Raw genomic sequence first — 17607 nt, forward strand, 5'->3', positions numbered from 1 at the left:
GGAGGTCATTTTTATACACCGGTAGACTGGTGCATAATAAGCAAGCAAATAATACAGAAAACAGATTTTTGATGGTATAAACTGGTCTCTGAGTACAGAGAGAGACTTAACTCATATAAGTTTATGAGTTAACCTAATTAACTGACTCCCTCATTAACCTGTCCAGGGTATCTTCCTCCTCATTTTGCCTCAGCGGGATCATGGCCCCTGGCCTTCTGACCCTGGGTCCGCTGCCTTGTTGATGAGACGCACTGCCAACACGCTAATACACGGCACACAGCAACAACAACTTACAATAATTGCTAAACTGTAGCGAGAGAAACCATAATAGACAAAATAAACCCTTTCCATTACCCCAACATAAATGTCATGCATTCTTCCAATTGTGTTCTTCAATGTTCATGTAATATTGTGGCATAATTACTTCTATCCACAACAAAAAATCAAACAAATAAGTCAAGCACTAAGACAGCACCTCGTGTCTACGCCTGGCTGTGAGCTGTCCCCATTTTCACCCCGCATCATAGTTTAATCCCGCTTCTGACTTCCCTCACTGCTCACTGTAAAATCCAAACAGATATAATTAGCTTTTTCCTAGTAAAAGGTCCTAGATTACTTTTGTAAATCTATGGGAACAGTCTCTTTAGAGTTAACCCGTTTCCTCTTTACAAAGCACTCCTAGTTTCTCAGCACACAACTTTTAGTTCTCTAAACTCCCCCTTTAACGGCTAGACTATATCAGGCATGAGCACTGTGTTTGGTCAATTGACATAACATAAAAATCATGCAAACTATTACTAAAGCTAATCCTCCCATAACTTTTGATTACTTTTGTGCTCACACCATAACCTCTGTCTAACGAGCTTTCGACCTTCTTTACAATTTAAACAACTAATCTTCTGGGACGGGCGATTCTCTGGGATCTATGCTTCTTTTAGATCACTGTGTCCCCCTTTGTTAGCCAGATCCGTTCGGTCTGGTGCTTCCTGGATTCTCGCCAACCCCTTCGTGCTTTTGCTGTGGTTCTGGAATCTGCTCCTTCTGTAAAGGACAGAAAAGGCAAACACTGCTCTGCGAAGCCTCAATAAGCTAATTTATTCATTCCTTGTTCTTTTAGCTATTTAAAGTTGGCTCAGAATATCATGTTTGAGACTCTCTGATCTACAGGATTAGTCTAATTATTATAATGTGTGTAAGCGTGTTTGCATTTACCGCTCTGCACTCTAAGTCCTTCATTATTGTCATGTGTGTATGAAAATAATTATAACCGCTTATTTTAGTAGAAGAAATCAAAAAGAAATCAAACATTTTCAATCTTAAGCATCTTCCCTTCTTTCACAGAAGCATGTTTCATTCAGCTTGCTGTCCCACAGTTTCCCCTTCAGTGTGGTACTCAGCTTCTCATGAACACAAGCATTTTATCTTCTAAATGGGATTCATTTTATTTTTAATCATTTAAGCTTAAACATGAAAACAATGATTTATGCGTAAGTTTTACCGTAGCTAAGTTATCAAGCACACTAAAAAGTCATACCCTGATCATGCAATCCATTCTTTCAAATTAAACCTAAAATTCCCCCTTTGACACATTTTATGTGTCAAACAGAATGAAATTGCTTCACCACATCTAGGAAATTAAAAGAAAAAGGTTAGTCATATTATTTCTCAGAAAACCTCAGCAATTCTCCTCTCAAGTAAACTTGCTCCGGGCTTGCAAACCTGTGTTAAGAAATGAAATAATTTTAGTTATCATGTTAAATCTCTTCAACTCCTCGAGCTTTCTTCCACATCACCCAGACAAAAACTTTTAATTATTATGAACTTCCCATTTGAAACCCCGTTTTCTTTTTATTTTCATTTTGCTTTTCCCACTTTAACATTTAGCATTTCCCAACAATGACCCACTTACAACCAATTAACCCAGATTTCTTAATCCAGACATCAATAACCCAAATTTAGTAGCCAAAGGGTTCAGTCTTTTTGGCCTGTCCCATTTGTATGGAAGCCCGTTTCCGCCACTAAAAAAAAAAAAAGGGATCCATAACTCAAAATTCCGAGTTATTTTCTCGAAATTTCGATTTATTAACTCAAAATTTTGAGAAAAGTAACTCAAAATTTCGAGTTAGCGCTGCCAATCAGTAATCTACATGATTGACGTCATTTTCTCGTTACCCAGAAGTTGAAGCCCTCAGCTACAAATGCTACAGCTAAGCTACCGGTATTACATCCAGTCGTGAATGCACAGATTGCTGAGTGTTTTCAGCCTGGCTTCACAAATGATGAAATCCCTGTGTTATTAGCTGAATCACACGGTGTTACTATCAGCAAACGTACTCGCGAAAGCGCCAATTTGTTGCGATCCGTTTTTGAGTGCGCGTTCCTCTGCACCATATGCTTCCGGGTAACAAGAAAGCGACCTCATTCACATATATTTTTGATTGGCAGAGCTAACTGAGAAAAGTAACTTTAAATTTTGAGTTATTAAGTCGAAATTTTGAGAAAATAACTCGAAATTTCGAGTTATGGATACTAGCTGTTTTGTTTTTATTTAGTGGCGGAAACGGGCTTCCATACATTTGGTTCTTTAGCCATCAGAATTGTTGTCTGAAGACCAACAAGGAGACCCAATGGATTTATTTTGCCAAATGGATCATCGTGGCGTTGCCGTATTGGTCCATTTGATCGACCTTTGTTTTTATTATTTATTATATTTTATTTTCAGATGTTACAGACGGGACAGACATGAGTGAGGGACAGGAAAGGGAGAAAGAAAGAGGAAGGAAAAGAAAAACAGAAGGGGAGAGGGACAGTGAGAAAGGAAAAAAAATCTCCTGGATCACCTGTTGAGAGAAGAAGAAGAGAAAACAAGCAAAAAAAAAACAAAGCAACATACTAAACACAACACCATCGCATTAATCTAGCTAAGTGTAAACAGCAGTAAATACTAAATATTCAATGTTGTTGTGCAGCACGCAGGACAGACAGCGCACAATGTGCTTTGAAGTAGCAGCCAAGAAAGGTGTAATTTAAGTCTACGAGCAGTGAACACCCGTGTGCACACCTGTGTGGATCAGCACGCTTGTATTCAAATGGTTTCCACATGTAATGGTCTGCAAGAGGATGTAGCGAGCCATAGCCCCGTCCCCCAGGGCATGAAGCAGGCATGGAGGAGATCCAGGCCCCAGACATCCAGAGGCCCCAGAGTGCAAGAGCCCAAGGAGGACCACCGGAGGGGCATCCGTGCCACCCTCCTGGCCACCCTCCTGGCTGAGGATCCCCAGACGAGGCGTCACCCAGTAGCCACCGAGCAGAAGCCAGAGGGGGCTGCACTGGCGTGCCCGCCGGCTCTGCCGGCAGCCAGCTGTGCCAGAGTGAACCGAGCCGCAGGCCCAGAGGCCGGAGGCCCGAGGGCCCCCTGCACCCCGGAGGAGGCCTGACCGAGCAACGGGCGCCAAGTAGCCACCGGGAGTGAGCCGGTACATACCTGAGCGCCCAGCCCCGGACACCAAGAACCACCAATGCACCGACCCCTGAGGGCATCAGTCACCGGCAGGGAGTGTGGTGAGGGGAGATAGGCCTTGGAGGGCCTGGGAGTTCCCAGAGAGGTGGAGTCTAAGACCCGACCTGACATATAGACACAGACAAACAGGCACACACAGACACACACATGCATTCCCACCCTCATGCACACATATACAAACACTGGGGGCAGGGATAGCTCAGTAGGTAGAGTGGTGGCCCCATGATCGGAAGGTCGGGGGTTCGACTCCATTGAACGGCTACCCTGAGGTACCCCTGAGCAAGGTACCGTCCCTTCACATTGCTCCCCGGGCGCTGCACTGGTGGCTGCCCACTGCTTCACTGGGTGAATGGGTTAAATGCAGAGGAACTATTTCCCTATGGGGACTAACAAGCTCACTTTACACTTACTTTTACACTTTACACTCAGCACTCACTCAACGTAGGGATAGACATACATGGACACTGTACACACAATCACACTCCCCAAACAAACTCTATACCCCGGGTCCAGGTACCCTCACCCCTGGAGGGGGAAGCGGCAACTAGGCCGAGGAGATGTTACCCTTTCCCACGGGGTAGAGGCAAATGGACCGCCCCAGGCTCCGCAGCAGCAGGGAGGCCCCACATCCCAGATCCCAATCGGACAGCCAACACCTCCCAGCCCCCCCGCCCCGATGGCCAGCAGAGAACAGGGGTTTGTGAAGACCCCAAACCTCTAAGCCTAATCTTGAAAGTAGAGATTGTGTCTGTCTCCCGAATCCAAACTGGAAGCTGGTTCCACAGAAGAGGGGCCTGAAAACTGAAGGCTGTGCCTCCCATTCTACTTTTAAATACTCTTTACAACAAGTTGGCCTGCAGTGTGAGAGTGAAGTGATATGGTACTACAAGGTCATTAAGATAAGATGCCAGCCTAGCATAGCCTAGATTTACAGGTCTAGCATAACGTATCGTCAGGGTGACTGAAAGCATTTGGCAGAGGCGGCATTTGTAACTTTTTGAAGCTACTGCACTCAAAAAAGTGAAATTGGCTGGTTATTGCATTTACATGAGTCTTACTTATAATTTGAACAAAATAATTTGATGTTTCTATGGTATATGTAATCAAATCATTTACGATTTGTATGAAATTCAACAACTTAACAGTTGCTAAATTAATTCCTGTTAAAATGATGTGACATAATCCAGCAAAAATGGTTAGTTGCTTGGACTCAAATAAATAAATAAATGTAAATGTTTTAATTTACAAATATCAACATTGTTGTTGTTAACAAAAGTGTAAAGAAATTTTTTAAATCAAACCTTGTAACCATAGCTTTCCTACTTTTTTTTTTTAAGTATAGAACGACAGCTCGGTGGCAAGCACTGTTTCCTCGCTGCAAGAATGTCCTAAGTCCTAAGATCCACTAACTGGCCAGGGCCTTTCTGTGTGGTGTTAGCATAATTGTGTTTGCGTGGGTTCTCTCCAGGTACTCTGACTTCCTCCCACAGTCCAAAGACATGTGAGGTTACTTGATGATTCTAAATTGCCAATAAGTATGAACTGTGAATGTTAGTGCATATAGCTGTCTGTCCCACCTCTGCCATAGTCCTCTCACCCTATGACAGCTGGGAAAGGCTCGAGCCCCTCTAGCCTCCGAGATAAGCAGAGAAGAATGTTTTGTTTTTGTTGTTTGTTTTTTTTGGGGTGGGGGGGGGGGGGGTGTTAGTGTGGACAGAGCTGTGGCTGTAAGGTTGTTAATGCCTGTCATGTTGGTAATCTCAGGTGGGGAGTCTTAACAGCCTTGTTTAGCCTGTGGGACAGACACTGGCAGGCCAACTAGAGCAGCTCTGGAGGTCGTTGAACCCATGGAATTAGACTTTTGGTCAGCTTTGATTGCTCTGGCAATCTAGTACAGGGGGCCATTTCAGCCTTGAGCTGAGGTGAAGAAAAAATGTAAAAAGTCATTGCCCTACAAATTGAGAATAAACACACACACACTTAAAGCAACAGTTTGTATAATGAGAAGGTTAAGCAAGTGTTTTGAAGCAGGTTTTTGTTACCATGGCTACAGGGATAATTATGTTTCTGTGCTTTTTGCATTTAAACCCACAAAGGTACCTAAAACAAGTCCCTTTGGTATTCTTTGTGTTCTTGTGTGTTACATTTTTAATTCTGATGCTCTGATGTAACTCAGCCTAATTAAAGTTTTCTGGTCACTCATTAGATAGTTGTTTTTTCTAGAAAAGGCAGAATGTGGAGCAGAGGACTTCAGTCCTGCTTAGACAAGCCAGTGATACCTTCTCACATATTTTGTAAAGCAACCTTTAAATCTGGAGGGGTTTCATTTGTGTTCTGCAGCCTTTTAATGTTTTCATGCACACATCAAATTTTTCTTCACTTGTCATTGTCGTTTATCGAGCTAATTTTTTCTTACCTGGTCACCTGTTGGGAGGTTCATCCGTCTGTCTGTTGAGAAGAGATGGAGCTGTGGACATTCGATATTCCACTCCAAAGTCCCAGAGGTCTGTACCTTTACTTTACTGTCTTTACTTTTCCACCAACTAACTACTGATGTCCAGTCAAAACTTCATAATCTGCCATTTATATAAAACAGAAACACTTGTTAAAGGTGATGAAGTGTTTTTGGGGGTTTTTTTGGTAAAAATTATTTAAAACTGATTCTGTTATTGCTGTTGGTGCTTTTACAGTTCTGGACCCTAACCACAATGTTAATAACACATTTTCTTTTTCTTTAAATAACAACCATAGTTGGAATCCAAGAGATCAAATAACAGACAACTCAAAAATATATATAACAACTGCATTATTAGTGTTTGTGGTGTTTCTTTTAACTAATGTCATTATTTGATTAAATCTATTGTTTTAACCAAACCTACAGTATTATTTGAAGTTATAGTACCTGCTTATGGGGTACAGTAATACAGCAAAAGTACAATTTGGTTTTTGGTACAGTCATACTGAAGTTTTAGTCCAGTCACACTGATGTTTATTTGGGTTCATTTATTTTAAAATTTAGGGTTCTTAAAGTAAATTTAACTTTAAAATAGGTGGTACTCATTTACTTTGCTATAAGGAGTTCATATGACTCAATTTTGAGTAAGTTGTTAGCTTAAGTTATTTAATAATTCTGATACCATTAGATTTTAGATTAAATTAGATTTTTACAATAGAAATGGTGGTTACTTTCAAGGAGGTTAAGTGATTGTTTAGGTATGCTTGTCATTGTGATCACAAGTAACTTATTTTTACAGGAATCATTTTAATACAGCTCAAAATACCACAAATCTTGACGTTCTCACAAAAAACCCAGCCTGATCTCATAGCAGTTCATGATATACTCATGACTACTAATCTACTGATTCCCGTTGCTGGCCCACATTTCACAACAGTATGTTGTGTCCTTGAGCACAATTTTTCTTCAGTCCACTCTATTTGTTTATTTAAAAAGTTAGATAAATTCTAGATTAACAATTAACAAAGAGTGTATTTGTTTTCATGGCAGATGTTGAACTTTGAGTTACATGTCAGTTTTCCACAAATCACTTGTATGATTTTTTTTATCCATTAAATTGCATGTATGTCATTTGATTAAGGTTCGTCATTTGAAACCTCTTGGTTAGGTTTTGAAAAAGTGATCTCAGTAAAATTATAAACCTTGTCACAGCTGGTGGTAAAACCTCCCTGCTTTTTCTGCAAAAATATGTGCTTTTGACACAAAATGCATTCCCTGCCAAAATGCATTACTTACAAATTTATGATAATTCATTTTTGACTATTTCCTACTCGTCACGGCTGCTACAACAGTCGTGTGGTGTTTGTGAAGGAAGGACCTAAATGCAGGCGAAGGCTGTGATTCGAGTGAGCGTTTTATTTACAGTGTCTGCACAGTGACAAAAACAGGAAATAATGATTGGGGAGCTACCAAAACCTAGAATGGGAAAACCAACGTCATGCAAACTCAAACTGAAAAACAAAACGCTAAACACTGTGATACCTGAAACCACGAGGAGACAAAAGGCACGGGAACACATGGCATGAGAGGCGGGGATGACACAGAGAAACACAGAGAAACACCAAGAAACGCAGAGGGCCCCTTCGCCTAATGTCCTGGTGCAGTTGTGTACTGAATAATATAATGTCTGTGAGTATACTGATTTTGAAGTACTGTGTAAAATGTAATTAAGACCACAATGATAATGCTTTTGCTAAACATGGCTCAAACTCTCCTAGGTTTAAGTCATCATCTAACCATAGCTGTATTCATAAGATAAGAAATCTTGGTAATCCAGACCAGGACTAAAAAGTACTTTTTGTTTGCCTCTGAAGAAGGCAAGGACAAATTCCTTGGGCAAGTATTGGGATCATCGCTGAAAATGGCTTGAACCTTGTTTCTTTATTTTTGGAAACATGTTTTTTATATGAGTAGATGAATTTTGAACATTTTGGCCAGTCTGAAAAACTTCACTGTGAATGATTTTAAAGCATCTCAGCAGTAAACAGAATCAGAATTACAATTATTGTTTCTTTTTGCATAAAAAAGGAATTTGTCTTGCTATCATGTTACAAACAGTCGCTTAAAAATAAAAAAAATATATGAATATTTAGCTATGAAAAACCTAATATTTATACCAATATCACACATAACATATCACTCTCTCCACTAAGAAAAAGAGAGATTTTGAGGTTCGGGGCTTTTATGCTTTATTAAGTTTGTGAAATAGTCCAGCTGCATGGGGAAAAAACTGGTACTGATGGACTGCAGCTTCCTGCCAGAGGTTAGTGGGACTAAAAATTTATGTAATGTGGGAATGGCAATCTCTCATGTCTGTCACAGACATACTAGTAGTACAAACTATACTGTGGTGGGTCCATCTTCTAGATTTAATGTTATGCCAAGAGAAAAAAAAGTGGCTTTTTAACATATTGTCTGCCTAAATATAAATTTAATATATAAATATCCGTGTAAAAGATGGTCATAGTTTCTGATTCTGAAAAGGAAAGCCAAAGCAGAAGTGCCTGACACTTTCATTTTTTTTTTTTACCACGTCAGCAGAAGACCGCTCCTCTGGATGAAAAATCTAGTTTTGAAGTCTGTAGGAAACAACCTTAACATTAAGTTATTTTATGAGCTTTATACATACTTGATGAGTTTTGGTCTTACACCATAGTTTTAAGTCTTATAAATTCAACATGATGATCACCCTGTTAATGGTCCCACAGAAAAACAGAATAAAACACAGTGTGATTTGGGGCATTGTTACTTTATAATTGGCATGTTGCTATCATATAAGCATGGCACGTCTTTCAAAAAACTTGAGGACAATAGAAAAAATGCTTAGTGGAACTTTACTGGCCAGTGGGTGCATCACAGCTGGCATCATATATACATCATATCAGCAGCACAAACAATGCACCTTTTTGGACTTGGACCCCTCTGATGAACACTGATGAGCTCTTTTTTTCCTTCAGATTTCCCAACTTTGTCAACCAATCACAGATCTAGTTCTGTTAATGAGACCTTGGGACTCGGTGGTGTCACGTTCTTTATCATCCAGGGCCTCACAAGCCTCGATGAGAAAAAGATAATACTTTTTTCCATCCTGTTGCTGATTTACATCATGGTCCTGGGAGGAAACAGCATCATCATCTATGTGGTACAGAGAACAGTTTAATCAATATTGTCTTAGTCTAATAAAGAGTTGAGGATGAGGTGAGGATGTGACGATTACCATCTATGTCTTTCCTGCTGCAGGCACTGACGGATCCAAAGCTCAACTCTCCACTGTACTTCTTCCTCTGCAACCTCTCCTTTGTGGACATGGTCTACACCACAACCACCATCCCCAACATGCTATCTGGCTTACTGACAGATATCTTAACCATCTCTGTCCTGGGCTGCTTACTCCAGATGTACTTCTTCATTCAGTTATCTGTTACAGGCCGTGCCATTCTCACAGTCATGGCATACGATCGCTACGTGGCGATCTGCAACCCTCTGCAATACAACAGCATCATGACCAGGCCTGTCCGACTGCTACTTGTTGCAGGAGCCTGGGGATTCGGTGCAATTTGCACTCTTCCTGTTACTGTGATTGCCTTTGAGAGGCCTTACTGTGGCCCAAATGTGGTGAAACATGCCTGGTGCGACCCATCTTCTGTAAGGCGGCTTGTGTGCAGTGACACCTCTTTGGATAACATTGTGTCTCTCTTATTTGCAATGGTGTCGCTGGTGACCACAGGTGTCTTCATACTCTCCTCCTACATCTTGATTGGTTTTTCCATATCCAGGATGGTTGTTGCTCAGAGGCTGAAGGCGCTCAGAACATGTTCTGCCCACCTGACTGTGGTGTCCATCTCTTATGCAGCAGCCTCATTTGTATACATTTCCTACCGAGTGGGAAACTTTTCATCAGAGGTAAAAACTTTGCTTTGCTTTCTCTGTAATGTCTCAGTGCAGTACTCTGTAAAGGTCTTGAGCCACCTCTATTTATTTATATTTTTGGTAGGAAAACAAGAAATACGTGCAGAGATTTACTGAAACAAACAGACCAAAATGGAAATACAGTATCAATGACAAAAACAGCATTTGGACATTTCTAATGAGCTGTCAATATTTGCTATAACCACATTTATTCTCCACCTTTTCTTCTTCAGCAGAACCAGGACTCTCATGGACAAGATTTCATGTAAACTCCCCTGAGTGGGTTAGGGTACTTGTTGTTTCTAAATTGGCCTAGGTGTGAATAAGAGCGTGAGATGAGCAAAAAAGAAGCCAGTGGCTAAAGAAGGAATTTGAAAGACCTTCAGAAATCCTGGAGAACTATTGGTTAAGACGACTTTAAAGGAAAACATAAAGAAATGTGGTTTAACACTTTTGCACATTACTATACGTCAAACGGTTTTAAAGTGTCAGAAGAAACAACATTAACAGTAACATTAAGAGTTTGGTGACATTGCTCAAAGTAAGTCTAAAGAGCTTGGAAAGAAAGCTGGACTTCTTTAACTTTCTTGAAGGCAATTCCCCTTTCATTTGAGAAGCTTCTTCAGTTGAGAAGCTTGAAGTCATCTAGGTCATCCTACCACGACCTGGATGACTGAGAACCTACACAGACATATTGCCTCAAAATAAGGTACATTTGTTTCACTTGTGTTTTCATTTAGGGCTGAGCCCAGAGAGTTAACAGCCAGTGTTGGGAAAGTTACTTTTAAAGTGTATTCCACTACAGATATATTACAGATGTATTACTATTACTGAAGGCTACTCGCCATTACAATGCCAACTAGATCATTAAATCTTAATATAATCTTAATATAAAATGGACATTAGGTAAGGCTGCACTTTTTGCAGTGATTGTGTATAGGAGACTGTTTCTGTATCAGTCTAAGAAGCTTGGAAAGCTTCTCATCTGAGAAGCTTCTTGAGTTCTGACTATGATGACCTGGATAACTGAGAACCTTCACAGACATATTTCTGGATCAGTAATATGTTTTCTTTTTATCTGTTAATAATCATGTGGAACTGCACATGATTATTTGCAGCTAGCAAGTTGTTAATGCTATCCATCAGTCTAAAACCACCATGTTAATATGTGGAGATCCTGAAGGCTGCTCAAAAAGATAATATTTTAAATATTTGTTCAATTAAAATTAGTTCAAATTATTATTTTTTTCTTAAAGAAATCTGCTACATCATGTATAATTTATGTCATGTGTAATTTCCATTGCAAATATCAATCACAGCTAAATTAAGAGGGGATGGCAGTAAAAAGCTGTGATGTCATCAAGTACACTGCCGTTCTAATTGTGGAACGATCGCACTGCGTTCTCAGGAAGTCTGGACTCCTGTGTGAACTTACGAAGTCCGGACACGCGAAAATGCGAGTACGGACTCGTGTACAGTGGCTTGCAAAAGTATTCGCCCCCCTTGAACTTTTTTTTGTCACATTACAGCCACAAACATGAATCAATGTTATTGGACTTCCAGGTGAAAGTCCAACACAAAGTGGTGCACACGTGAGAAGAGGAACGAAAATCATACATGATTCCAAACATTTGTTACAAATAAATAACTGCAAAGTGGGGTGTGCGTAATTATTCACCCCCTTTGGTCTGAGTACAGTCAGTTGCACATAGACGTTGCCTGATGAGTGCTAATGACTAAACAGAGTGCACCTGCATGTAATCTAATGTCAGTACAGATACAGCTGCTCTGTGACGGCCTCAGAGGTTGTCTAAGAGAATATTGGGAGCAACAACACCATGAAGTCCAAAGAACACACCAGACAGGTCAGGGATAAAGTTATCGAGACATTTAAAGCAGGCTTAGGCTACAAAAAGATTTCCCAAGCCTTGAACATCCCACGGAGCACTGTTCAAGCCATCATTCAGAAATGGAAGGAGTATGGCACAACTGTAAACCTACCAAGACAAGGCCGTCCACATAAACTCAGGCCGAACAAGGAGAGCTGATCAGAAATGCAGCCAAGAGGCCCATGGTGACTCTGGACGAGCTGCAGAGATCTACAGCTCAGGTGGGGGAATCTGTCCACAGGACAACTATTAGTCGTGCACTGCACAAAGTTGGCCTTTATGGAAGAGTGGCAAGAAGAAAGCCATTGTTAACAGAAACCATAAGAAGTCCCGTTTGCAGTTTGCCACAAGCCATGTGGGGACACAGCAAACATGTGGAAGAAGCTGCTCTGGTCAGATGAGACCAAAATGCAAAATGCTCTGTGTGGAAAACTAACACTGCACATCACTCTGAACACACCATCCCCACTGTCAGATATGGTGGTGGCAGCATCATGCTCTGGGGGGGCTTCTCTTCAGCAGGGACAGGGAAGCTGGTCAGAGTTGATGGGAAGATGGATGAAGCCAAATACAGGGCAATCTTGGAAGAAAACCTCTTGGAGTCTGCAAAAGACTTGAGACTGGGGCGGAGGTTCACCTTCCAGCAGGACAACGACCCTGAACATAAAGCCAGGAAACAATGGAACGGTTTAAAACAAAACATATCCATGTGTTAGAACGGCCCAGTCAAAGTCCAGATCTAAATCCAATCCAGAATCTGTGGCAAGATCTGAAAACTGCTGTTCACAAACGCTAATCTGACTGAGCTGGAGCTGTTTTGTAAAGAAGAATGGGCAAAGATTTCAGTCTGTAGATGTGCACAGCTGGTAGAGACAGACCCTGAAAGACTGGCAGCTGGAACTGCAGCAAAAGCTGGTTCTACAAAGTATTGACTCAGGGGGCTGAATAATTACACACACCCCACTTTGCAGTTATTTATTTCTAAAAAATGTTTGGAATCATGTATGATTTTGTTTCCACTTCTCACGTGTGCACCACTTTGTGTTGGTCTTTCACCTGGAATTCCAATAAAACTGATTCATGTTTGTGGCTGTAATGTGACAAAATGTGGAAAAGTTCAAGGGGCCGAATACTTTTGCAAGCCACTGTACATGAGGATTTAGAAAAGGCCTAACAATCTGCAAACTACCCTCAGCTAACGCCAGCTAACAATGTTAGCTCGGTATGGAGTATCCTTCATTAAAAGTAATAAATATCACACAGCAATAGTACATCAAAGATACTGAAGTTTCGCCCATCCCATTCTTCTTATGAGGTGGTGTTGGAATTTCCAAGAAATGCATTCCTGCCCGTGCACTGCTGGCTGTTGGGCTGGCTCTGGGTCAGCCCAAAAGCTGATGCCACCAACATTAACAGGACATTTACATTAAAGCCTCTTATTATGTGTTTTGTTTGGGTTTCCAGCAATCAGAATCAGGTAAACTTTATTAATACCAGATGGAAATTGTTAAAAAGAAGAAGAAAAAAGGGCCTGCTGCGAATTGTACTCGAACTCAGGCCGGCTGCTCATAGCCATGCGATATATGACTACATGCACCTGCGCCAAGTGCGTTTAATCACCAAAATTGGAGAAGGCATAGAGAGGGGATAGCCTAATATATGAAGCCAGAAACGATTGCTGTGTATTCTATTTATTTCAGCAAAGTAACTGTATTCTGATTACCACCTATTTAAATGGTAACTGTAACAGAATACAGTTACTCATATTTTGTATTTTAAATACATAACGCCGGTACATGTATTCTGTTACTCCCCAACACTCTTGACAACCAGGTGATATGTTAAATCACCTTGTGGATACAATAAACCACGACAAACCAAAAAGTACTTGCATCATTACTGTGATAACATGTTGATATGACTTCCACCACAGAGCTGGATACTTTCATAATGTTTCTGGTTTAAATCCCAGGGAAAAAAAAGTCATGCCAGTTTTTACCAAGGGCCATGCAGCATGACTCCTGGGTAAAAAACCATTCATGCTAAAGGACCAGATGGACCAGCAATGTCATCCTCGAGTATATAAACAGATGAATTAAGCATTACATCTGACTCTGTTTCAGGTGCGGATCATTGTGTCTGTGCTGTACTCTGCTCTGACTCCCTTCCTGAACCCGATGATCTACAGTCTGAGGAACAAAGAGCTGCGAGAGTCTATCAGAAGAACTTTGAGCAGGTTCAGACCTGCTGCTGTGTTACCCACCAAGAAAATCAGCACTTTGTCCTGAAAAAGTGTCTGACACAAATCATTTCTAGAAATGGTGATCTTTTAATTACATGGTTGATTGTGCCAATATTAATAATAGTTGTCCAATTGTTTATGTACTGATGAGCTCATATATAAAATCTACTGATAAAGTACTGCATTAATTAGTTAACATTTTGTCATTTTGGTTCCCTTGTCTCTGTCACTTTCTTTTAATGTTTGAAATAAAGTCAATGTTAACAAAACCTTTAAACGTTTTTACATTTCTCTTCAGCTACACCAGACAGTACAGCAGTAAGCTGTGAATCTTGAAGCTGTTATATTGTTAAATAGTGGTTAACAGAGACTACATGAGTTATCTGGGTCATTCATGAAGTGATTGGCTTACACCCAAGTGTTCTTATGACTATTTTACAGTTAAATAATAATTCATATATAATTATTATAATTATTACAGAGAATTTGTTAAGCAGTTCCTGACCCAAGTGGAGGAGTTTAAGTATCTCGGGGTCTTGTTCACGAGTGACGGGAGAAGGGAGCTGGAGATTGACAGACGTACCGGTCTGTTGTGGTGAAGAGAGAGCTGAGTGTAAAAGCGAAGCTCTCAATTTACCGGTCGATCTACGTCCCTACCCTCACCTATGGTCCACGAGCTGTGGGTAGTGACCGAAAGAATGAGATCGCGAATACAAGTGGCGGAAATGGGCTTCCTCCAAAGGGTGGCTGGCCTCTCCCTTTGAGATAGGTTGAGAAGTTCGGCCATTCGGGAGGGGCTCAGAGTAGAGCAGCTGCTCCTCCACATCGAAAGGAGCCAGCTGAGGAGGTTCAGGCATCTGACAAGGATGCCTTCTGGGTGAGGTTTTCCAAGCATGTCCCACCGGGAGGAGGCCCTGGGGCAGACCCAGGACACGCTGGAGAGATTATATCTCTCAGCTGGCCTGGGAATGCCTTGGTGTTCCCCCGGATAAGCTGGAGGAGGTGGCTGGGGAGAGGGAGGTCTGAGCTTCTCTGCTTGGGCTGCTGCCCCCGTGACCCGGTCCCGGAGAAGCAGAAGAAGATGGATGGATGGATTATTAAGAAATTTGTGATTGACAAAATGCCCAAGTATCATTAATATTAATTTTGCACAGAACTTCTTTTTGCAAGAATCTGAAAATCTGGTAGAAGCTCGGTGGCCTTTGTTGAGGGAACTAGTGTGACACTAACTTCAGTTAAACTTACAGTTGGCTGTTTGTTTTTTCTTTTTCTTTTTTTTTCTTTTTTTTTACAAAAAACTGATGCAATTTCATAAACTTAGAATTAATTTATTAAAAATACATAGAAGCCAGTCTCCTGAATTGAAGCCGTGCAGGGCTCTAACACACCAAAATGTGCATAAACGTGCTCATTCATGGTTTCCATAGGATTATGCACTTAAATTGACAGCACTAAGAAAACACAATTTAGTTCACTGCGATCAGCACTTCACTCTCACACTGCAGGCCTACTTGTTGTTCCTAGAGTATTTAAAAGTAGAATGGGAGGCAGAGCCTTCAGTTTTCAGGCCCCTCTTCTGTGGAACCAGCTTCCAGTTTGGATTCAGGAGACAGACACTATCTCTACTTTCAAGATTAGGCTTCAAACTTTCCTTTTTGCTAAAGCATATAGTTAGGGCTGGACCAGGTGACCCTGAATCCTCCCTTAGTTATGCTGCAGTAGGTGTAGACCAATCAATCAATCAATCAAAATTTATTTATATAGCACATTTTTAAAGACCGAAGTACACCAAAGTGCTTTCCAGTAAAATCATGATACAGATAAAACTGCTGGGGGATTCCCATGATGCACTGAGTATTTCTTCTTTGGTCACCTTTCTCACTCGCTATGTGTTAACAGACCTCTCTGCATTGAATCATATCTGTTATTAACCTCTGTCTCTCTTCCACAGCATGTCTTTATCCTGTCTTCCTTCTCTCTCCTCAACCAGTCACAGCAGATGGCCCCGCCCCTCCCTGAGCCTGGTTCTGCTGGAGGTTTCTTCCTGTTAAAAGGGAGTTTTTCCTTCCCACTGTCGTCAAAGTGTTTGCTCATAGGGGGTCATATGATTGTTGGGTTTTTCTCTGTATCTATTATATTATATCTATCCACTGTACAATATAAAGCACCTTGAGGCGACTGTTGTTGTGATTTGGCGCTGTATAAATAAAATTGAATTGAATGCTCTAGAAATTTCTAAGAACCTAAATATGAAAATATGCTACTGAAATGTCACCTTTAGGCTTTCATCAAAAGTGTCTCACTGGCACTGGAAAAAAAAAATTGAAAAACATAAACCACAGTAAATTTGATACTTTTGGAGCTGGGGATTTTTTTAGACCCTTGTAAATGTTTCATTTTTCTCTCTTATCTTTGTTATGAAATAAATATATATTGTTAGTGCTTATTTTCTGTTTATATTGGTTTATAGAGTAGGAAAACGCCCCTGTGAGTTAGAATGTGTGCCAAAAGTCACAGAGTACTGACAGAAGACTGCACGCTTTGTGCAGAGAACAGGAAGCGTGGCAGACAGAAAGTGAAACTAAGTAGAGTGTTTAATCGAAACTTAAAGTGTTCGTGAAGTCTAGAGGAAGTATATAAATAACCAGACTGCCTGCTGCTGCTTCAGACTTGAGCTGATGACTCTGTGCTCAGTCTCCGTTCCCAGCAATGTAAAATAAAGATCATTTTTTGAGCTTTGACCACTTTGAGCCTAGTCTTTCTTTGCCGTTAAAAGAATACAAAGAACTGAATTTAATATCTTCCCTACACTTTAAAGCACTATTATGGCCTCATTGAACAATACAAAAATGAAGACTTTTAAAGATCATGCACTCAAATAGTGGCCAGATAACACAATAATGAATAATGACAAACAAGCTGAAGTGATGCTCACTTTATCGATATACACCAGGGGTCGGCAACCTTTCTGATGATGAGTGCCATCCAAAATTTCCTCAGAAGTCAATGTGCCATATGATTACATTAGCAATAAATTTAATGACGCTCTATAGTAACAGTTACACACTATATAGATCAACTTTACAGAATTATATTTGTTCAGATGTTGGCAGCTATCAGCGAATAGTTATCAGCTACTTTGAAAAAAAAAAAAGACTTTTTATCCATAACAGCAAATGAACTGAACAACAGAAAATACAAATGCTATTTATGGCCTCCTCACAACAGTGATAAGAAAAGTAAACTGGGCCATGGGATGTTTGTTAATACAGAGACACACATGTTACTGTGATCTCTGGTCTCCGAGTGTCCAGCATTAAGAGGCTACCTGAGGACTCATGTGAGAGAAAACCTGCTCACACAGATATGTAGAGCCAAATACTGTCAATAAGGCCTCTGCAACGTTCTGTAGACAGTTAAACTTGTCAGGTAGTGACGTCCAGCAGGTGAAAATGCAAGCTCCATGAACACGCACAGCTGTGGACTGTAGGCTAAGTTGTTTTTAGCCAATTACAAGTTGAATCTGGTAGTT

At 40.7% G+C, this 17607-nt stretch overlaps 1 protein-coding gene across 1 annotated transcript; it reads left to right on the forward strand.

The window, feature by feature from the left end:
• The first annotated feature begins 9076 nt into the window (after positions 1 to 9076).
• or6at1 (odorant receptor, family 6, subfamily AT, member 1) lies at positions 9077 to 14338 on the forward strand. The gene is made up of 3 exons (XM_085471137.1): positions 9077 to 9177; positions 9276 to 9938; positions 13957 to 14338. Exons 1-3 carry the CDS (start codon positions 9142 to 9144, stop codon positions 14119 to 14121), a joined length of 864 nt encoding a protein of 287 aa, XP_085327263.1. The 5' UTR covers positions 9077 to 9141; the 3' UTR covers positions 14122 to 14338.
• The last annotated feature ends 3269 nt before the right edge of the window (positions 14339 to 17607 follow it).

This window comes from Copadichromis virginalis, linkage group LG10 (genome assembly GCF_057382275.1).
Source record: "Copadichromis virginalis isolate Kocher_CV1m ecotype Utaka linkage group LG10, C_Virginalis_male_GT1.1, whole genome shotgun sequence".
Classification (NCBI taxonomy): domain Eukaryota; kingdom Metazoa; phylum Chordata; class Actinopteri; order Cichliformes; family Cichlidae; genus Copadichromis; species Copadichromis virginalis.

Excerpts from the sequence above, each read along its gene's own strand:
- or6at1 (XM_085471137.1), top strand. The coding sequence starts at position 9,142 with ATGGTCCTGGGAGGAAACAGCATCATCATCTATGTG. Across the intron at positions 9,178-9,275 it reads ACAGCATCATCATCTATGTG|GCACTGACGGATCCAAAGCT; the intron begins GTACAGAGAACA and ends TTCCTGCTGCAG. Across the intron at positions 9,939-13,956 it reads TGGGAAACTTTTCATCAGAG|GTGCGGATCATTGTGTCTGT; the intron begins GTAAAAACTTTG and ends ACTCTGTTTCAG.